Source organism: Sus scrofa, chromosome 6 (genome assembly GCF_054392235.1).
Source record: "Sus scrofa isolate SSC_HxYL_T2T_F1_AM1 chromosome 6, Sscrofa_HxYL_maternal_Yorkshire_Landrace_v2.0, whole genome shotgun sequence".
NCBI lineage: Eukaryota > Metazoa > Chordata > Mammalia > Artiodactyla > Suidae > Sus > Sus scrofa.
Window position 1 is genome coordinate 60,965,170 of NC_139388.1, and position 23,075 is coordinate 60,988,244.

Here is a 23,075-nt window from a genome sequence, read left to right on the forward strand (position 1 = left end):
AGGAGGAGTGTTGGGCTGACATGCCCATTTGACAGTAGGAGACTTGACAAGGGGATGAAGGTGGTCTCTGGAGGCGTCCACAGAGGGGACATGTGAAGGCCCAGGGGTGGATGGGTGATGGTCCTGGATGAAGAAGTGGTTTAAAAACCTAAGTGAACATCATTTCTCTGCTGGTAACAGTGGGTAAAGAAGTGAAGAGAGAGGCAGTACGGAGATGAAGAGGATGGAGTTGGCAAAGGGAGGCGGAGTCACTCATACCTTCCTCCACTCAGTCATGCCCTCATTTACACTGGACTCACCACTTGCTCATGGACTGTTTCTACATGGAGCGCAGGATGAAAACTCTTGCTCATATAAAACATCCCAGGTAACCCTTTGCATTTTACACAGTAGAAAACCATAAGAAGAATTTGAATGAAAAAACACTCTATCCCTATTTTCCCATCTGTTTCCCATTTGAAATCAAGGCAGAACATGCGACCAGAGGGGTTCTGGCAGGTTGACCACCCTTTTTATGCAGTTTCAAGATTATATGTAATAACCCATCAGTAACTGCAAAAATATGACACCAAGAGTTCCTGACATGGCTCAGCAGTTAATGAACCTGACTAGCACCCATGAGGATGCAGGTTTGATCCCTGGCCTCGCTCAGTAGGTTAAGGATCTGGCATTGCTGTGAGCTGTGGTGTAGTTCGCAAGTGTGGCTCAGATCCTGCATTGCTGTGGCTGTGGCATAGGCCAGCAGCTACAGCTCCAATTTGATCCCTAGCCTGGGAACCTCTATATGCCAAGGGTACAGCCCTAAAAAGCAAATATAAATATATAAATATATATATATATATATATATATATATATATAAGTAACACAAACACACACGATTACTATTCTTGGTTCCATGGTTTCTATAAATATTGTCACACTGAACTTACACTCTAGTGGAAGTGATTTCCACCAGGGACACGTGAGAGAGAAATTTTCTTGTTAGTAGATATAAATCTATTGCATTTGCTAAAATACCACAAATTATTCCACAGAGGAGTTCCCGTCGTGGCTCAGTGGTTAACGAATCCAACTAGGAACTATGAGGTTGTGGGTTCAGTCCCTGGCGTTGCTCAGTGGGTTAAGGATCGGCGTTGCTGTGGGCTGTGGTGTAGGCTGGCAGCTACAGCTCTGATTCAACCCCTAGCCTGGGAACCTCCATGTGCCACGGGTGCGGCCATAAAAAGATAAAAAAGTTATTCCACAGAGATTATCAGTGAACACTTGTTATTTAGTGTGAACTCTCTGGATGGTTCTGAGATAGGTGGTTGCTGCACCACCACGATTGCACTCTCTTTGTAGCTGAATCACTATTACTAGGAACTAAATATTTGTGCCTCTCCAGACGCACATGTTGGGGGTCAATCCCCAACATGATGATGTTTGGAGGTGTGGCATTTTGGGTGATTAGGTTAGTTGAGGTCATGATGGTATAGTTTTCATTTGGGGATTAGCCCTTATAAGACTAGAGCTGTCTCCCTCTCAGCCATGTAAAATACTACAAGAAGGAGCTGTCTTGCAGCTATGCAAAATACTACAAAAAGGTGTTTCTCTGCAAACCAGGAAGAGGAGCATTGGAAGAGATGGAATCTGTCAGCAACTTGACCTTGCATGCCCAACGGCTGAGATCACCCTTAAGACAAAATGATATTATCTCACTTCACAAATCAACACTAGACAGTCCAACTAATAGACAGGCCATATATAGATTCTTCCCCAAGGCATACAATGGTCTCTTTCTAGTTTCATCAAACTAGGATCCGGTGATGGTTTAAGGATGATATTTTGTTGTCTTGATTCTAGTTCCTTTAGTCTAGAGCAGAGGCCACCCTTTTCCTTATGTGGTACTGACACATTTGAAGACTGCACACCCATTGTTTGCAGAATGCCCCTCAGTGTGGTTTCTCTGTTTCCTTCCTCCTTAGGTCGCAACACATTTGAGTAGAATTACCACACACAGAGGATGGTGGGGATTTCTTAGTGCACAGCCTCACAGGCAAAGGTCATGCCTACTTTATATTATGATGGAGGTGAAGACAGGCAGCAGAAGCTTGAGTTGATGAGGTGATGATTGGGAGTGTGGGCCTTGGATTGGTTCATCTGCACAGAGGAGGGATGTCCCATGAAGCCCTTTTCCATGTCTAAGAATTGTCAAGTCAGAGGACCGGCAGTCTCTCCCTAGTCAGGAAGGTCAAGCCCCAAGAATATAAAACAAGAGTTTTAGTAAATATTATTGTCCCTGTGATAAATGGATGGCAAACAGAGCAAGACGGAGATGAATAAAACACAGAACGGAGAGTCTGTCAGAACAAAAATCAACTGAGGTCCAATGAGACCTTTCTCTTCTTCAGAACAGTCCTGCCTCTTCCTCTCTTTCCTGAATCTCTGTCCCTATGCTGGATGATATAATTCCAGGTCCAGGTTGAAGGCCTGGGATGACATTAGAGGTAGAGAAAGAGAACCTAAAGTGAAGGGAATTCCTTGGGTCTCAGAGGTAGCTTTGGAGATGTTGGGTGTAGCACACATCTCTCTTTGTAGAACTGTCGTGTCCTCTGCTCCTGGTATGAGTCACTAACATAGCCAAGCATGGCTTCCTTGGGGTCTGGAGAGAGTGAAGTCATGGTTCATGAGCAGAAAGGGGCTGACAATTGAAAAACACACAGAAATTAGGGCAGTAATATTCCTCAGCCACCAGCTGGGATTCTGAAAGAGCAATCACAACGTGAAAGATGGAGGCCAGGGTGTGAAAACACACGAAGGTGCTCACCAGGGCAAGGATGCTTCGGGTGGCTCTGGACTCAGCGGAGGATCTGGGAGACACATGAACCCTGTGAATGTGTTGGAGGTGCTGCCTGTGCCTGTACAGGGTGGAAACCATGGAGCCACTGGCCCGGAGGATGAGCACAGAAAATGAAACTTCCGGGAACACTATCAATGCTGCATAAAATGAGCCTGTGATTTTCTCATGATCTATGGCAACACAATATCCCAAATCTCTTTTCTTTGTGATGTTTGCACTGCCCCATTTGCCAGAGACATACAACATATATCCAGGAAAAATGGAACTTACAAGCATATATCGGATCTAGCAGAGAGAAATGGAGAAGCCAATGTACTTTGGGGCTTTGACTTTAAGAGTCTTCCAACAGGAGTGCATGGGGCTGATCATGATGGTCTGGAACACACTCAAGAGGCAGATGGAGCCAATGGACACAGCCCTGCCGACTCTCTGAATGTACAGAAGAAGTCTGCAGGCAAAATCATTGAGAAAAATGTTTCAACCCCAAAGCTGCCGTTGTGTGAGCAACTCCTTTCAAGAGAATGACCAAGGAGTTGGCGAGACAAGTGCTTAAGAATCACATCTGTGGCTCTCCTCCTGCATTGAGGTAAAGGAAGAGGTAAAGGTAAAGAAGGGAGACATAGGAGTTCCCATCGTGGCGCAGTGGTTAACGAATCCGACTAGGAACCATGAGGTTGCGGGTTCAATCCCTGGCCTTGCTCAATGGGTTAAGGATCCAGCGTTGCTGTGGCTCTGGTGCAGGCCAGAGGCTACAGCTCCTATTAGACCCCTAGCCTGGGAACCTCCATATGCTGTGGGAGCAGCCCAAGAAAGGGCAAAAAAAAAAGACCAAAAAAAAAAAAGGGAGACATTGCCCAGAATTCCAGTCCCAGACTGTGACATGAAGATTATTCCTACCACCAAACCTCTGGAGGCTATTTTTTCATTCATGTTGCTTTTCTTTAAATCATGGAACACTCATTCTTCTGAACATGATGTGTCAAGGATGGTTTTTGACACCAGGAGTGACATAACTTGTATGCTCTTTCTGGTTTGCAAAGATTTCACAAGACAGGGAGTGATGGAGAGACAGGTGGTATATTTCATGGAAAAGTCAGCAATAAGGATGAAGTGGCAGTAACCTGGTTGAAGCAACGACAACTGCAAATAAACCGAAAGAAAGCAAAATACAACATTTTAAAATAAGCTGACATTTGGGGTTCCAGTCGTGGCTCAGTGGTTAATGACTCCAACTAGGAACCATGGGGACGCAGGTTCAATCCCTGGCCTTGTTCAGTGGGTTAAGGATCTGGCCTTGCCATGAGCAGTGGTGTAGGTCACAGATGCAGGTCGAATCCCTTGTTGCTGTGGCTGTGCTGTAGGCCAGCAGCTACAGCTTTGATTCGACCCCTAGCCTGGGAACCTACTTATGCTACCTAAATAAATAAATAAGCTGACATTTGGAAGCCAGATAAGCAAAAAAGAAAACCTCAGTCACTGCCCACATCAACAAAGAAATCTATGCTGAATAGATTCCATTGCTAATTTTCAAAATTGTGTAATTTTAGAAGAAAGTGAATTTCTACTTTTTAACTAAAAATATATTCTAAACACCACAAAACATGGTGAAATGACTTTAGCCAATATTAAAATTCTCTCTCTCTCTCTCTCTCTCTCTCCTGTCCTGCCCCACTCTACACTGTGTCTCCCCAACCTCTAGGGAGAGGTTGATTACCGTCAAACTTTAAGTATTTCTGCCTCTTTCTCCCCCACCTCTGCTCCTGCTCTGCCCTCGGGGTCACAGCCCGTCTATCCCTTATCCACTCCCTCCCCACTCTCCAGCACCCACGCGGGCTCCGCGTCCTTCCTGCTCTCTCTTCCTCGGCTCTTCTTGTCACCCTCCCTCCTCTTTCTCTCCCAGCGCCACGATGCTCTGAAGCCAGGGTTCCACCACCTTCCATCCTCTCCCAGACTCTCCGGTGAAGCGCGTCCCCGCTGTTACACGTCTTCCCACCGCGGACACAGGGCCCCTCTATTTTGCTCTCCAGTTCCGAGAAATCCGGCTTTTTCATTTACTTTTCCATTTTAAGGGACCTGCTACTTTCAAGAATTAATCACGTTCATTTTAGTCTATTCTACAAGCCTCTCAGCATCGTCTGTTTCCCTAAGTTCTACCTCATACTTTTCTCCTGTTTTTCTATTCCCTGTACCTGTCTCTGCTTCTCCTGATACCCTCGCCCACGTATTTAGAAAGACGGTCACTGAATAAGGTGCCCGCCTACAGGAAGAGACCATTTTCCAGCCGGTAGAATCTGACTCTGAACACTGGGTGTCACACGGTGCCCAGGTCACCTCCGACTACGCAGGAGAGCTCTGAGGAGCAAAAGGACCAGCCTGGGGCGACGCGGGAGCTGCAGGGAGGGTGTCTCAGGAGAAACCGGGCTCCAGAATCCCAGGAGCAGGGCGAGGACGCGGCCCCTCCGGGAGGGGGAGGCCGGCGCTGCCTCCAGGGGCGGGGGGCGAGGTGGGGGCGCGGGTCCTCCTCGGGGAAGTGGACTTTACGTGGGGTTGGGGGGATGGAAGTAGTAAAGGGTTTTTAAGCAGGAACATATCTCGAAACGCAGCGTCTATGTGGACATCAGGCAGAAAAGTCAAAGGCAGAGACTGGCCTCAGAGCGATTTCAAACCCAAAGGAAAACATGCCCGACCCAGAACGGCGACGTCCGGAATTGCTCCGGGTGGAGACGCCGCTGCTGGGATAGAAACTCCATGTTCACTCGCAGGAGCTGCGAGGACACAGCAGCCAAATTACACAAGAAAAGAGAAACAAACGCTCTGCGTTCTGACCTTTACGTCGCGCGCTTCTGCTTCAAATTCCGGAGCAAAGCGTCTGCGCCGCGAAGAGGCGGGACTTCCGGGGGGCGGGACCTGGGCGGGGCGCTATCGGCGCGGGGCGGGGCCAGGAGCGACCCCAGGGCAACACCTGAGCCGGAAAGGGCGGGGTCCTGAAGGTGATGCCTTGCAACCTGCTGACTTTAAGGGACCGTCTGTAACAGACTTAAGGTAAACGCTTAACATTGTGGGGGCCAGTTACTTAGGAAATGAAGACATGTCCTCTGAAGAGAGAAAAGTTTTCCATAAAAAGCTACCATCAAGAACAGAGTTCCCCTTGTGGCATAGCGGGTTAAGGATCTCCTTGTCCCTGCAGGGGCTCTGTCACTGATGTGGGGTGGGCTTGATCCCGGCCCGGGAACTTCACATGGAGGGTTCTGGGGAAAAAAATGAAAATTACTGAGACTGTACGGAGGTCAAGCCCCAAAGCAAACAAAGACGCTCTGCTCACGCATGATATTCCAAGGTTCTGGTGACCGCCTTCCTGAAACACAAAACCAGTATCGGTAACGATGTGGAGAAAAAGGAACCCACTTAATCAGTTGGTAGCAATGCAAATTGGTGCAGCCGCTGTGGAAAATTGGATGGAGTTGTCTCAAGAAAATAAAAATAAAGAAGAAAATAAAAATAGAACTATCATATGACCCCGTAGTTCCACTCCTGGCTTTTGTTTTTTAATAAGGCTGCATCCACTGCATGTGGAGGTTCCCAAGTAAGGGGTAGAAACCAAGCTATAGCTGCCAGCCTACACCACAGCCACAGCAACACTGGATTCCAGCGTTGCCTGCAACCTACCCTACAGCTCATGGCAAAGCCAGGATCCCCAACCCACTGAACAAGGCCAGGGATTGAACCCTCATCCTCATGGATACTAGTCAAGTTTGCTAACCACTGAGCCACAACAGGAACGCCTCATTCCTGGGTTTATGTTGGAAAAAAGCACAGGGTTATAAAATAGGGGATAGTGTTTTTTGTTTGTTTGTTTTTTCAGCAGAGAGCACTGAGTGTGGAAATTCCCAAGCCAGGAATTGAAACTAAGCAACAGCGACCTGAGCTGCTGCAGTGACAATGCCAGGTTCTTAACCTTCTGTACCACAAGGGAACTCCTGATGTTTTTTTTTTTTTACTCAACTAACACAATAGCTTAATTATGAGGAAAATATATGCCCTTTTGTGAAATTATGTACAAAGTATCTTTTGCTCTAACTGAACATTTGATGAACTTAAAGAAGAGGTCAGTGGTATCTACGCAGAAAACACTGATGGTCTGTGGACTATGGTGAGAATAATTTCCCTACTCATTTAGGATAAAAAGCTATTCAGTTCAACTCTTCAAAGCACATTTCATACCAGTGTGGTACTGGGCAGTGGGTGACATGTATTTGAACAGTACAACTTTCAAGGATTATGTGGTATTTTTGTTTTTGTTGAAAATATTGTGGCAGGGGCTGGTAGACACATTCTAATATTTCTGAATGGGAAAATTCCTTTTGTGTATTGTTTATGTGTATTTTATGTTTTTGGCTAGTCCCGATAGGGATTGAAACCATGCCACAGACAGACGTACCAAAGGCCAGGGATGGACACCACGCCCTAAGCAGAGACCCAAGCCACAGCAGTGACAGGGAGGGACCCTTAACCTGCTACACCACCAGAGAACTCTGGATACTGGTCATTCCTGAAACTCTTTAATAGTCTTCTTTGCAAATTATGTCACGGAGGGATTTAAACAAAACTTTTCCTGTAATTAGAATTAAACAGTTTAAGGAAAAATGATCTGGACTTGCCTGAGTATTACAGCCTTAAATAAGAAATACGGTGTTCCCGTCGTGGCTCAGTGGTTAACGAATCCGACTAGGAACCATGAGGTTGAGTTCAATCCCTGGCCTTGCTCAGCGGGTTAAGGATCCGGCGTTGCCGTGAGCTATGGTGTAGGTCAAAGACTTGGCTCGGATCTGGCGTGGCTATGGCTGTGGTATAGGCCGGCGGCTACAGCTCTGATTAGACTCCTAGCCTGGGAACCTCCACATGCCACAGGTGCGGCCATAGAAAAGAAACAAAAACAAAAAGACCAAAAAAATAAAGAAAAGAAATATGAAACTCTCCCTGCGATAAATGGTCCATTTCATACTGATGCCCTGCCGAACAGCTTTACTTTTGTAGTCCACATTTCAGCAAGGAGGCCACTTCTACAGCCTGTCACATCCAGAGACTCAGGGATAAAACCTGGGGTCAAAGACTAGAGGACTCAAACATAATAATTTCCATAGAGAACCAATGCTTTAAACCAATGCAAGATAGGGAATTCCTGTCATGGCTCAGTGGTTAATGAACCTGACTAGTATCCATGAGGACATGGGTTTGAGCCCTGGTCTCACTCAGTGGATTAAGAATCCAGCATTGCTGTGAGCTGTGGTGTAGGTTGCAGACGTGGCTCAGATCCCACATTGCTGTGGCTGTGGCGTAGGTTCCCTAGCCTGGGAACCTCCATATCTCACTTTCAGATAAAGAAGGCATGAATAAAAAACATTTCAAAATGAATGACTTTATTGCTTAACCTGATTCTGGAATCAGAGTAACTACATTAGACTTGGATAATTATTTTAGTATGCTTAGATTCAGATAGCACCAAAAGGCAATCAATCTGTTAAGTCACAAATCACAGAAGGATCTAATAACGCCTCTCATTGGAACACGGGGCAGGGTAGCTGTATTACATAGAATATTATACTCTCAGGATAAAGAACAAAGTTCACTGATAGAATTTACCCCTAAAAGCATTGCACTTTACCATTCTCTGTTCTTGCGGTGGAAACATGAAATTTGAATTTTCACACTAATTATACTGGTGGTGACTATTTAACAGAAGTAGCTAATTATTTTTTTTCTTCTTAGGGCCACACCTGCGGCATATGGAAGTTCTGGGGCTAGGGGTTGAATCAGAGCTGCAGCTGCCAGCCTCAGCCACAGACCCCACGGCCACAACAACAATGCATCCAAGATGCATTTGTGACCTAACCTGCAGCTTGTGACAGCGCTGAATGCTTAACCCACTGAACAAGGCCAAGGATGGAATCCAAGTTATCAGGGACACTGTGTGAGCTTCTTAATCCTCTGAGCTACAGTGGGAATTCCCAGAAATAGCTAATATTTACAAATACTCTTATTGTTTCTATAAAAATGAGACAAAATCTAAAAAATGAAAAGGGTTTAACCCTGCAACCTTTATTCTTCATAGTCATCCAGCAGCCATGCTGCCATAACATACACTCATTACATTTGCAAGGTTTCTCCACAGTATGAACAGACTAATGGCTTGCAAGGGTAGACTTTTTCCTAAAGGCCCTCCCATACTCATTATATTTGGAAGGCTTCTCTCCAGCATGAATTTAGTGAACTCCAAGGGATGAACTGTGACCACAGTTTTTGCCACATACTTCACATTTATATGGGTTTGCTCCTGTATGAATTATCCGATGCATTGAGAGTAGTGCAGTAGTACAGCTGTGCTGTTCTTCCCACACTCTTAACATTTGTAAAGTTTCTCTCCAGAATGAATTCTCCAATGAGCAGAAACACCTTTTTTTTTTCTTTTTTTCTTTTTAGGGCCACACCTGAGGCACACGGATGTTACATGGCTAGAAGTCGATCGGAGCTGCAGCAGCTGGCCTACACCACAGCCACAGCAAACTGGGATCCAAGCCTCGTCTGTGACCTACACCACAGCTCATAGCAACAGCAGATGCTTAACCCACTGAGCAGGACCAGAATCGAACCTACATTCTCATGGACACTAGTCGAGGTTGTTACCACAGAGCCTCAACAAGAATTCCATCCAGAAAGGCCTTTTTGACCAAGGATCTTCCCACACACATTACATTGTTGACATTTCTCTCCAGTATGAATTTTCACAGAAAAAGTAAAGTAGGGCTTTTTACTAAAGACCCTGACACACGCATCACACTAATGCAATATTTCTTTTGTATGGATCATCTGATGGCTCTTGAGAGAGGAACCCTGAGTAAAACTTTTTCCACACACATTACATTTGTAAGGTTTCTCTCCAGTATGAATTCTCTGATGTTTTGAAAAGGATGAATTGTAACGAAAGGCTTTGCCACACTCATTACATCTATAAGGTCTCTCTCCAGTATGAAGCCTCTTATGATTCACAAGGGTTGTTCTTTGATTAAAGGCCTTGCCACAGTCATTACACTTGTAAGGTTTCTCTCCAGTATGAATTCTCCAATGAACTTTAAGGGATGAACTGTGACCAAAGTGTTTCCCACACGCTTCACATTTATATGGTTTTGCTCCTGTATGGGTTATCTGATGTATTGAGAGGAGACAGCGGTAAAGAAAGGTTTTCCCACACTCATTACATTTGCAAGGCTTCTCTCCGGAATGAATTCTCCAGTGTGAAGAAAGGCTTTTTTGACCAAGGATCTTCCCACACTCACTGCAGTTTTGACATTTCTCTCCAGTCTGAATTTTCTTCAGAATAGTACAGTGAGACTTTCTACTGAAGACTGTGACACATGCATCACAATTACGTAATATATCTTTTGTATGGGTCATCTGATGACTCTTGAGTGTGGAACCCTGAGTAAAGGTTTTCCCACACTCATTACATGTGTAAGGTCTCTCTCCAGTGTGAATTCTCTGGTGAATTGAAAGGTGTGATCTTCTACGAAAGGCTTTCCCACATACATCACATTTATATGGCTTTGCTCCTGTGTGGATGAGTTTATGTTGCCTGAAGCAGGAGGAAGAAGAAAAGGTTTTCCCACACTCATTACATGTGTAAGGTCTCTCCCCAGTATGAATTCTCCGATGATGTGCAAGGGATTGTTTACCACTGAAGGTTTTCCCACACTCATTACATGTGTAAGGTTTCTCTCCAGTATGAATTCTCCAATGATTTGAAAGGTGTGATCTTCTATGAAAGGCTTTCCCACATACATCACATTTATATGGCTTTGCTCCTGTGTGGATTAGTTTATGCTGCCTGCAGCAGGAAGAAGAAAAGCTTTTCCCACACTCATTACATTTGTAAGGTTTCTCTTCAGTATGAAGTCTCTGATGATGTGCAAGGGACGGTTTAACACTAAAGGCCTTGCCACATGCATTACATATGTAAGGTTTCTCTCCAGAGTGAATTCTGTGATGTCGTGCAAGGGTTGTTTTACGACTAAAGGCCTTGCCACATTCTTTACATTTGTAAGGTTTCTCTCCAGTGTGAATTCTCTGATGACATTTAAGGGATGAACTTTGACTAAAATTTCTCCCACATACTTCACATTTATATGGTTTTGCTCCTGTATTAGTTATCTGATGTGAGAGGAGTGAGCAGTAACAAAAGGTTTTCCCACACTCCTTACATGTGTAAGATTTCTTTCCAGTAATAATTCTCTGAAAAAGTGCCATGTATGAATGTTGCCCAAAGACTTTACCACCTACATCACATTTATATGCTTTTATTGCTGTATGGATAATCCAGGGCTGTGAGAGAAGGGAGCAATAATCAAAGGATTTCCCACATGCATTACATTTATAAGGTCTTTCCATCTGTGTCTCCTGGTCTTGTGTCACTATTGAAGAATGCACAAAATCATTTTCAAATGCATGAGAAACACTGCTTTGGACACTAGAAGAAATTCCTTGGAGTGGTGAAAATGAAGGCTTCCTGCTCATATTCTTCTCATTTTGATTAAATTCTTCTATTACCTCTTCACTTTTAAAAATACATGGTACATCATGACAGCTTATTGTAAGCATGTTTTCAGTAGTCTTCCTTTGTGCAAAATTTCTACTACAATCTTTCTTAACAGTGAGATTTTCATTATGGGGTTTAAGCATTCCTTGGTAAGACAAAAGAAAGAAAAGAAAAAAGAAGCAAAATTATCTCTGTTGACAAGTGATATGATCTAATATGTAGAAAACACTTCACATTCAGCCAAAAACATTGCTAGAAATAATGAACTCAGAAAACTTACAAGATAGAAAATGAAGAGGAAAAAAAAATTACTTTTTTTTTTCAATTTTTTTTTTTTTTTTTTTTTTTGGTCTTTTTGCCATTTCTTGGGCTGCTCCTGCAGCATATGGAATTTCCCAGGCTAGGGGTCTAATCAGAGCCGTAGCTGCCAGCCTACGCCAGGGCCACAGTAACGCCAGATCCGAACCACGTCTGCGATGTACACCACAGCTCATGGCAACGTTGGATCGTTAACCCACTGAGCAAAGGCAGGGATCGAACCCACAACCTCATGGTTCCTAGTTGGATTCGTTAACCACTGTGCCAAGATGGGAACTCCCACAAATTACTTTTAAACACTAAAACTGAATAATCAAGAACAAAATTTAGAAAACAATGCAATTTACAATACAATGAAAAAGTAAATAAATCAATGACTTGGAATAAGCTTACTGAAAAGAGGGAAGATTTGTACACTCTAAACTAAAAACTCAGGGAGTTTCCATTCTCAGAATGGGGTGGTAAAAACGAATCCAACTAGTATCTGTGAGGATGCAGGTTCGATCATGGCCTTGCTCAGTGGGTAGGGAATCCAGCATGGCCATGAGCTGTGCTGTAGGTCACAGATGCAGCTCAGATCCTGCATTGCTTTGGCTGTGTGTAGGTCCGCAGCTGTAGCTCCAATTCGACCCCTAGCCTGGGAACTTCCATTTGCCACAGATGCGGCCCTAAAAAGCAAAAGAATAAATAATACATAAATAAGCAAACTATAAACTCAGCTGCAAAAGTATAAGAAAAGACATAAATGAATGCAAGGAAATACCAAATTAATGAAATGGAAGTTTTTTTTTTTTCTTTTTTCACAGCCACACCCACAGCATATGGAAGTTAACGGGCCAAGGATTGACTCCATCATAGGTGAGGAAATGACACATCTGTATCTGTGAACCAACCTGAGCCTCTTCAGTCAGTCTTTTTTTTGGGGGGTGGGGGCAACACCTGAGGCATATGGAAGTTCCCAGGCTAGGAGTCAAGCTGGAGCTCTACATGCTGGCCTACACCACAGCCATAGCAACATGGGATCCAAGCTGCATCTGCTACCTACACTACAGCGCAGGCCAACACCAGATCTTAACTCACTGAGTAAGCCCAGGGATCAAACCTGCATCCTCATGGATACTAGCCGAGTTCGTTATCTCTGAGCCAAGACAAGAACTCCCTTCATTCAGATCCTTAACCCGCCCTGTCACAGCAGGACCTACTGGAAGTCAGTATTTTCAAGGTGAAAATACTACCCGAAGAGATGAACAGAATCAATGGGCTCCCTAGTAAAATCCCAATAGCATTTCTTCAATAAGTAGATAAATCCATTCTTAGATTCCTATAAATCTCCAAAGACAATTTCTAGGAGAAACAATGCTATAGAAAACAACAAAGTTGGGGGAGTCACAATTATTTGAAAATTATTACAGAGCTAAAATAATCTAAGCAGTATGGAAAAAAGAAAAAAAAAGAAAAAAAAAAAAAAAAAAGGAGTTCCCGAAGTGGCGCAGTGGAAACAAATCCAACTAGTAACCATAAGGTTGAACCTTGGCCTCACACAGTGGGTAAAGGATCCGGCGTTGCTGTGGCTCTGGCATAGGAGCTGTAGCTCCAATGAGACCCCTAGCCTGGGAACCTCCATATGCTGCAGGTGCAGCCCTAAAAAGACAAATCATCATCATCATCTAAGCAGTGTGGTCCTGCGAAAAAGAACAGAGGGTACAGCAAAGACATGTGCACATGGTCAAATGCTGGTCCATAGGTGCATCAGGACCACTCAATGGGGTAAGGATATTCTATGAAATCAAACAAATGATGTTTCATCATACAATGCACCATTCCACTTCCTAAGCCCTCTCTCTAAGATGCTTGAAATTTAGTAGAATGAACAAGGACACAAAAACGTGACAAAAAAAGGAGTTTCCCAGTGGCCAAGTGTTTAATGGATTTGGCATGATCAGTACTGGGGCTAAGGTCACACCTGTGCTGAAGGTTTGACACCTGGCTTGGGAACTTGGGCATGGCCAAAAAAAAAAAAAAAAAAAAAAAAAAGCAAAAAAAAATATGGCGTCGACAATACTCAACTCCACAGCCTCCAAGATACAAAGATGTGAACTCGCACGATGTTCGCCCCTGGAGACATTCCTACATACTGATTGAGACTGAAAGTAAATGGTCATTAGCATATGTGAACATGCTACTGTCACAGTGCGGCTCAAGAGACAATAATTTGTGACAGTCCTTAAAAAACACAATGGGAGTTCCCATCGTGGCTCAGCGGTTAACAAATCCGACTAGGAACGATGAGGTTGTAGGTTCCATCCCTGGCCTCGCTCAGTGGGTTAAGGATCCGGCGTTGCCACGAGCTGTGGCATAGGTCGAAGACGCAGCTCGGATCCTGCATTACTGTGGCTGTGGCAGAGACTGGTGGCTACAGCTCCAATTAGACCCCTAGCCTGGGAACCTCCATATACCATGGGAGCAGCCCAAGAAATGGCAAAAAAAAAAAAAAAAAAAAAACCACACACAACAAAGATGAGAACAACAACAACAAAAAAAAAACATGAGAAACACTTATCATTCAGACGCTCCTGATATTTTGTATCTTGTATCCTAAAACATGATGACCAATCTACTAAGTAGCTTCAAGTGGTGATTTTGTAGGAGCTAGAAAATAATAAACACAAGGAAAATGACTCCACATGGAGAACATCAGAAGCTGTTCTTAACTAAGGATGGTTTATCACATCCACGAAACCAGATAAAACTGTGGACCCTTGACCGTGTGTTTCAACAGCAAGTTGCAGAGGCAAAACCATGCCCACTTAGGGGAATACAAAATGAGGAGGCGTATATATACGAGCCCCACTGGGTAGCGCTGTACAGGAGGGAAAGCAGCTCAAAGCACGTGGGTCAGACAGTGACCTTCACATGGACGCATACGTGCCTTTCACCACAAACGCCAAAGCAAAAGCATCGCACAGTCACCCCCAAAGGGACAGGGCATTAAAATCATGTTCCGTCCAGGGCCTCACACATTCCCTAAGTAACATGCAAAGAAGATCCGATCCACCAGGCTCATAGCCCACGAGCCTCAAGGGCGCAGCAACAGCAGAACAGAAGGAGTGTCTGAGGAATCTGGACAAGCAGACAGGGCTTGAGACAGGTCCATGCAGCCTCTGAGGGACCGGATGGAATCCAAGAGCAGCCAGTGTGTACCCATCATCTGATGCTCTACTCTAAAGAGTTCACAGGAAGAAACTGTCTCCTGCATTCCCACAAAACTCTCCGGCAAGGGGAGCGTTTCCCAAATGCAATTAACGGTGAGGCTCCTGCTCCGGCCTTCTGAGACCTGACCTGGGTTCCCTCTGATATACCCCCGAGCTCATTCCCAGCACTCTCCACAGCCCCCGGCCCTTTCTCTTGCCCCAACATGGCTAATACATTCACCAGAGAAACAGAAATTCCTCCACCTGAGTGAAACAAAGGTGATTTGCTCTGACTTTTCCAGAATCCGAGATCTCTGTGGAGGTGAGAACTGAGGACAATACAGGTGGGTCTGGAAAAATATTTCACAAATCCTCCCACTGCCTGCCTCCTTCTGAGTACACAGCCTATAGTGGAATACTGCAGAAATAAGAGTCATTTCCTACAACTCCAAAATCAAAAGCACATGAATAGTTTTGATTTGCATTTCTCTTATAATCAGCGATGTTGAGCATTTTTTCATGTGTTTGTTGGCCATCTGTATATCTTCTTTGGAGAAATGTCTATTCAGGTCTTTTGCCCATTTTTCCATTGATTGATTGGCTTTTTTGCTGTTGGGTTGTATACGTTGTTTATATATTCTAGAGATTACGCCCTTGTCGGTTGCATCATTTGAAAATATTTTCTCCCATTCTGAAAGTTGTCTTTTTGTTTTCTTTTTGGTTTCCTTTGCTGTGCAAAAGCTTTTCAGTTTGATTAGGTCCCAAGGGTTTATTTTTGCTCTTATTTCTGTTGCTTTGGGAGACTGACCTGAGAAAATATTCATAATGTTGATGTCAGAGAGTGTTTTGCCTATATTTTCTTCTAGGAGTTTGATGGTGTCCTGTCGTATATTTAAGTCTTTCAGCCATTTTGAGTTTATTTTTGTGCATGGTGTGAGGGCCATCATTAATAAATCCACAAATAACAAGTGCTAGAGGGTGTGTGGAGAAAAGGGAACCCTCCTGCACTGTTGGTGGGAATGTAAACTGGTACAGCCACTATGGAAAACAGTTTGGAGATACCTTAGGAAATCTATACATAGAACTTCCATATGACCCCGCAATCCCACTCTTGGGCATATATCCGGACAAAACTCTACTTAAAAGAGACACATGCACCCGCATGTTCATTGCAGCACTATTCACAAGAGCCAGGACATGGAAACAACCCAAATGTCCATCAACAGAGGATTAGATTCAGAAGATGTGGTATATATACACAATGGAATACTACTCAGCCATAAAAAAGAATGACATAATGCCATTTGCAGCAACATGGATGGAACTAGAGACTCTCCTACTGAGTGAAATGAGCCAGAAAGACAAAAACAAATACCATATGATATCACTTATAACTGGAATCTAATATCCAGCACAAATGAACATCTCCTCAGAAAAGAAAATCATGGACTTGGAGAAAAGACTTGTGGCTGCCTTATGGAAGGGGGAAGGAGTGGGAAGGATTGGGAGCTTGGGCTTATCAGACACAACTTAGAATAGATTTACAAGAAGATCCTGCTGAATAGCATTGAGAACTTTGTCTAGATACTCATGTTGCAACAGAACAAAGGGTGGGGGGAAAAAAATGTAATTGTAATGTATACATGTAAGGGTAACTTGATCCCCTTGCTGTACAGTGGGGATCAAGTTACCCTTGATAAAAAAAAAAGCACATGAATAGAAAAAAGTGGATGTATTGAAAGTTTGCCACCGACCTTGAAATATATCGAAGCTCTGAAACAACTCCTCATGAATCATAAAGTGAGGAAACCACGTGAGGAAAGATCCCGAAACTTTTCATGTCTCTGACAACAGGGCTGTCAGATTACTCAATTGTAACAGGGCCTACTGGAGTTTCCACTGCGGCCCAGTGGGTTAAGCATCCGGCCACAGGGGTTCAGGATGCTGCAGAGGTGCAGGCTCGATCCCTGGGCACCTCTGTGGGTTAAAGGGTCTGGCCTGTCTCAGCTGCGCCTCGAATTAAATCCCTGGCCAGGAAACTTCCACATACCCTGGGTGTGGCCTTAAAAACAGAAAACATATAACAAGAAACAGGCCCTCCCAAAAGGCACTCAGAGGACAATGCAAGGGCAGACTGCACCTCTAGGAAGAAGTGATCCTCACCCACATCAATCAGGTTCCTGAAGGTCTCCAAAGTCATGCCCCTGCGCAAAGCCCTCTGGGCAGGGTCCAGGCAGGCCCACTCCTCCGGAGAGAATTCCACGGCCATGTCCTCCAAGGTCAATGGTCCCTGAAAGGAAAACCCGTTTCACCAAGAGGCTATGAGAAGAGTTTATATTCACACAAAAAGAGATAGTAGGAAGGATCAATTCAGTTAAAATAAGTATTCTGAGAAATCCCATATAAAGTTTCTGAAACAAATTGTGTCTTTTATTTTTTATGAAATAAGATTATGATGTCCTCCAATCATGGGTGTGTATTGCAGATTTGACCACATACAGTGCACTTGACTTCCATGTGCAGCTTCTTGATCCTGGTTGTCAGAGAGCAGGCAGTGCATCCAGATGGGGCCCAATCCCTGCTGACGCTATGTCTCCAATCCTCGGGTGTGAAGCCCTGCCCAGGACGATGCCCAGGGGGGCCTCTTCACAAACTCCAAGTCCCTGGGTCAAAAGTGGAGGTGACAGGCCCTGAGGGGAGGCCCCTGGGTGTCTGCGAATGGCCAGTGTCAGGCAGGACACTTCAGAGTCAGACAAGATGAGTGAGTCCAGTGAAGGGCAGCTCAGGAAAGACAGACGGAGAATCACTGAGAAAGAAACTTTACCTGAAAAACAGCCATTCCTGACTCCTTTCTTCTTCTTCCTCCCCTTCTGGGCTTCTTGCTCAGACAACATGAGTCTTTGAAGATAATCTTGAAAGTTGAGAAGGTTCCTAAGGCTTAGGATCAACACACCCGCTTCCTGTGCCACAACCACACACACAGGGGAAACCGCACCATGGGGAAGAGACAGGCCTCTGCTGTCCACGGTCCCAGGAGGGATTCAGAGACAAGAGACTCCTACACAGAGACCAAAAGCAGTTTTCCCACACTTTCTTCTCCTCTCACTTCCCTCCTAGCGAGGCCCTCTCCCACACTGCAGCCTCAGGCACCTGAGCTGGACCCCACAACCCCCTGCAGGTCACAGACCAGCCCTGCTCCATCCCCTTGCAGAGCAGAGCCTCCGCCCCCTCAGCCCAGATCCCAGCTCTCAGGATTGGGAGGATGCAAGAGCCTTGCTGCTCAAGGATGGATCCGGACTGGAATCACCTGGGGGACCTTTATTTATTTTTTTTAGGGCCGCACCTGTGGCATATGGAAGTTCCCAGGCTAGGGGTCCAATTCGAGCTACAGCTGTTGGCCTACACCACAGCCACAGCAACAAAGGATCCAAGAGGAGTCTGCGACCTACAGCACAGGTAGGGCCTACAGCAGAGCTCTCGGCAACGTGGGATCCTTAACCCACTGAGCGAGGCCAGGGATCAAACCTGCAACCTCGTGGTTCCTAGTCGGATTCACTTCCCCTGCGCCACAGCAGAAACTCCACCTTTACTATTATTGACACTGGGCCCCATCCCAACTATTTGAAGGGAATCTTTTTTTTTTTTTTTTTTTTTTTTTGTCTTTTGTCTTTTGTCTTTTTAGGGCCACACCCTTGGCATATGGAGGTTCCCAGGCTAGGGGTCAAATCAGAGCTGTAGCTGCCAGCCTACACCACAGCCACAGCAATACAGGATTCAAGCCATGTCTGCGACCTCCACCACAGCTCATGGTCATGCTGGATCCTTAACCCCACTGAGCGAGGCCAGGGATCGAACCCACAACCTCATGGTTCCTACTTGGATTCGTTTCCACTGAGCCACGGATGGGAACTCCTGAAGGGGAATCTCTTCTCCACAAGCACAAAACACACAAGCAAAATGCTTTATCAGCTTAATGTGAATCCTGAGATCGGCACCATTCAGAGAAAGCAAGCCCAGAACACCTGTCAATTTCTTTGTCTTTTCCAGTTTTATGAAGGTATAATTGATGAATAAAAGTGATATGCACATGGACTTTCCTAGTGGCTCACAGCATAACTACTTGGCATTGCTTCTACAGTGGCTGTAGCTGAATCCCTGTCCTGGGAACTTCCATAATGCTTCTGGAGCAGCCAACTTAAAAAAAAAAAAAAAAAAAGATGTGCATGTAAAGACTACGTTGTGATTATTTGACAGATGTATACACTGCATAATAATTATCAGAATCCAATATCTTGCACTTCTATTAACGGGTGACTTCCAGTTTAAGTCTGTGTGGTAGGAAAACTTACACAACAGTCTCTCAGACTAAGTAGAGTCAGCATGCGAGTTAATATTCGTACACTTTGACCAGCACTGCCCCGTTTACCCTCTAGGGTTTTGACAATTCTAGTTTCCACATAGGAAATTTGCCTTTTTCTGTCACGCTTGTTTCACTGAGCATAATACTCTTTAGATTCTTCATTTTGTCATAAATGGCAGGATTTTATATATATATAAAAAATATATATATAGTCTTTCTTCTTAGGGCCAGACCCAAGGCATATGGAAGTTCCCAAGCTAGGTATCCAGTCGAAGCTGTAGCTGCTGGCCTACGTGACAGCCACAGAAACTCAGGATCTGAGCCTCGTCTGTGATGTACACTGCAGCTAAAGGCAACACCAGAGACTTAACCCACTGAGCAAGGTCAGGGATCGAACCCGCATCCTCATGGATCCTAGTCAGGTTCCTTACCACTGAGGGATGCCAGGAACTCAAACATCTATTTTAAATATGTATGTGCATGCACACCCATACATATTTATATGTAAAAATCTTTCCATCATCCACTCATTTTGTCAGGGGACCACTGACTGGAACCGCCCACCCTGGCCAGGCACAAAAGAGCCGCCTGCACGAGCTGACTCCTAACGGGAGGCCCTGGTGAGGAACAGGTGCCGCCCTGAAGCCTAACCAGGAGCACTGAGGAGGGGCCCACTGGAGGGAGGAGAGGACCGACCCCCCAGGATCCTTGGCTGAGAGCTGTGAGCATCACCAGAAAGGACTCTGAGCCAGACCCCCATCCAGGCCAAGCAAGCCAATTGGACAGGGATGACCCGGACAACACCTTCAGTCCCCTAAAACCTGAGATTGTGAGCCACGTGGCAGAGCAGTTCTCCTGGGTCCCCTCACTCTGTGGCTCTCTATTCAGGCGCCCTTTCCCTAGGTCAGCACATGTGTCTCCTTGGACAGTCCACTTCCAAGTATTCACCAAGAGCCTGTCTCAGGCCTTAGAATGATCCCCCATCCTGAAATAATTTTTCATGAGACATTTTGAACTTGAGTCATCTTGGCTCTTGTGAATAATGCAGTAATTAATGCTCACTGGATCCACATACATTCCTCCACCGTCACTTCCTTTCCTTGAGATAGCTAGCCACAGATGTGTTTGAAAGAGTGCGTCTGTGCTCTCTTGAATTTATTCATGAACCTCCATGCTCTTCTCCAGGAAAGCAGTGTCATTTACTGTCACCAACAGGGCACTAGTAGTCCCTGGTTACTGTAAAGTGTGTGTGTGTGGGTGTGTGTGTGTATCTGTGGTTGCTTAGGGACAGACAGGGACAGGATAGCAGGGTGACCGGCACTGGCCTGGAAGCAAGAAAGCAGCAGTTACATCTTTCCGAGGATGTGTCTCTAATCTCCTAATTGTATGCTTTTTGATTTTGTCATGGAAATAAATAGTTACAGATTCCTTCAACTCTGAGAACCTAATGGTGCACTGTTAGCTTTTGTTATTAGGTACTAGGTGGAATAAAACTATTTTGGTAGTGGAGCATGATTTTTTTAGGACTATGAAGAATTAAATTTTACTGGAGTTCCCATAGTGGCTCAGGGCTTAACAAATCCGACTAGGAGCCATGAGGTTGCGGGTTCGATCCCTGGCCTTGCTCAGTGGGTTAAGGATCCGGCGTTGCCATGAGCTGTGGTGTAGGTTGCAGATGTGGCTCGGATCCCGAGTTGCTGTGGCTCTGGAGTAGGCTGGTGACTACAGCTCCGATTTGACTGCTAGCCTGGGAACCTCCATATGCCGCTACAAGTGGCCCTAGAAAAAGCAAAAAAAAAAAAACCCAAAAAAGAATTAAATTTTACTAATTGAAACAGGACCTAGGATACATTCTGGTTTTTGGGGACTTTGTTTTTTATTGTTGCTTTTTAGGGCCACACCCACGGCATATGGAAGTTTCCAGGCTAGGGGTCAAATCAAAGCCTCAGCTGCCAGACTACACCACAGCCACAGCAACAACAGATCCAAGCCACGTGCAACACAGACCACAGCTCAAGGCAATGCTGGATCCCCGACCCACTGGACAGGGCCAGGGATCAAGGCCGCGTCCGCATGGATACTACTCAGACTTGCTTCCACTCCTCCACAAAAGGAACTCCCCATAATACATTCTGAATAAAACAGTAGCAAAAGGTAATTGGCAGCAGGGAGATGTCAATCATACACATACACAAACACTTCTGATTCTTTTGATTAAGTTTTCCTATCATGGTAACTGTTCTCCCTTTAATTTCGAAGATGGAGACTAATTTTTCATTAATCACAGATATATACCACAGTCATTCCCTGTGTATTGTTTCTATCACATACTGAGTCTTTTTTTTTTTTTTTTTTTTTTTTTGTGCCGCACACATAGCATATGGAGGTTCCCAGGCTAGGGGTCGAATCGGAGCTCCAGCTGCCTGCCTACACCACAGCCACAGCAACTTGGGATCCAAGCCACGTCTTCGACCTACACCACACCTCACTGCAACACTGGATCCTTAACCCACTGAGCGAGGCCAGGGATCGAACCTGCAACCTCCTGGTTCCTGGTTGGATTTGTTAACCACTGAGCCATGATGGGAAGTCCTTCAAGACTTCTTTAAGAACTGGTTTTGAGTTCACATCGTGACTCAGTGGTAACAAATCTGACTACTATCCAAGAGGACACAGGTTTTACCCCTGGCCTTGCTCAGTGGGTTTAAGGACCTGGCGTTGCCATGAGCTGTGGTGTAGATCACAGAGGTGGCTCAGATCTGGCATAGCTATGGCTGTGGTGTAGGCCAGCAGCTTCAGCTCTTACAACTTCCATATGACGCGAGTGTTACCCTAAAAAAAAAAAAAAAAAAAAAACTAGTTTGGCATAGGAAGCTTTTGGCTTAAAGAATTGCTTAGCCCTAATAGCTATATCTGTATTTTGCTTGTTTTAGAAAATTATTTTTTCTTGTATTACCCCATGTGTGACTGAACATCCAATAAAAATAATGATGACCAGGCAACTTGAGATATATAGTTCTCTATGTGACTGATGACCATAATGGTGTAATTCTAGATATGAGAAGAACGAATAGGAGGAAATTTTTTCTTCTTTTTTTTTTTTGTCTTTTGCCTTTTCTAGGGCCGCTCCCGCGGCACATGGAGGTTCCCAGGCTAGGGATCCAATTGGAGCTGCAGCCACCGGCCGACCCCAGAGCCACAGCAACACGGGTTCCAAGCCACGTCTGCAACCTGCACCACAGCTCACGGCAACGCTGGATCCTTAACCCACTCAGCAAGGCCAGGGATCAAACCCGCAACCTCATGGTTCCTAGTTGGATTTGTTAACCACTAAGCCACGACAGGAATTCCAGGAATTTTCTTCTTGGACCTTAACAGACGAGTAAGATGGGTGGTACAAAGGCTTCAGAGTACTGTTAATAGTCCAGTAATAGCACATGGAGTGGCCTATGGACAAAATCTTCGCCTGATCGAAGACTGAGCATTCCTAGCACCTCGGGTTGAAAAAGTCACCAAATGCCTCTCAATCCAGGGTCGAATTTATGACCGTGGATGGGACACTGCCAACAAAAGTTGGAACTTACCATCTGCCTCTAGAGGGGTGAAATTAAAGCACTAGCTGGTACAGTCAGTGACCTTCAACACACTTATTTATTTATTTATTTATTTTTTAGTGCCACACACGTGGCATATGGAAGCTCCCAGGCTAGGGGTAGAATCGGAGCTACAGATGCCAGCCTACACCAGAGCCGAAGCAACATGAGATCTGCGACCTACAC

The 23,075-nt window shown here is 45.0% G+C and overlaps 1 protein-coding gene and 1 pseudogene across 1 annotated transcript; both read right to left on the reverse strand.

The window, feature by feature from the left end:
* Window positions 1-2,611: 2,611 nt before the first annotated feature.
* Window positions 2,612-5,590, reverse strand: LOC110261369 (vomeronasal type-1 receptor 2-like; annotated as a pseudogene).
* A 3,314-nt stretch (window positions 5,591-8,904) lies between these two features.
* On the reverse strand, window positions 8,905-17,220 carry LOC110261290 (uncharacterized). The gene is made up of 2 exons (XM_021097257.2): window positions 17,100-17,220; window positions 8,905-11,572 (listed from the first exon to the last, which is right to left on the reverse strand). Exons 1-2 carry the CDS (start codon window positions 17,203-17,205, stop codon window positions 9,675-9,677), a joined length of 2,004 nt encoding a protein of 667 aa, XP_020952916.2. The 5' UTR covers window positions 17,206-17,220; the 3' UTR covers window positions 8,905-9,674.
* Window positions 17,221-23,075: the final 5,855 nt, after the last annotated feature.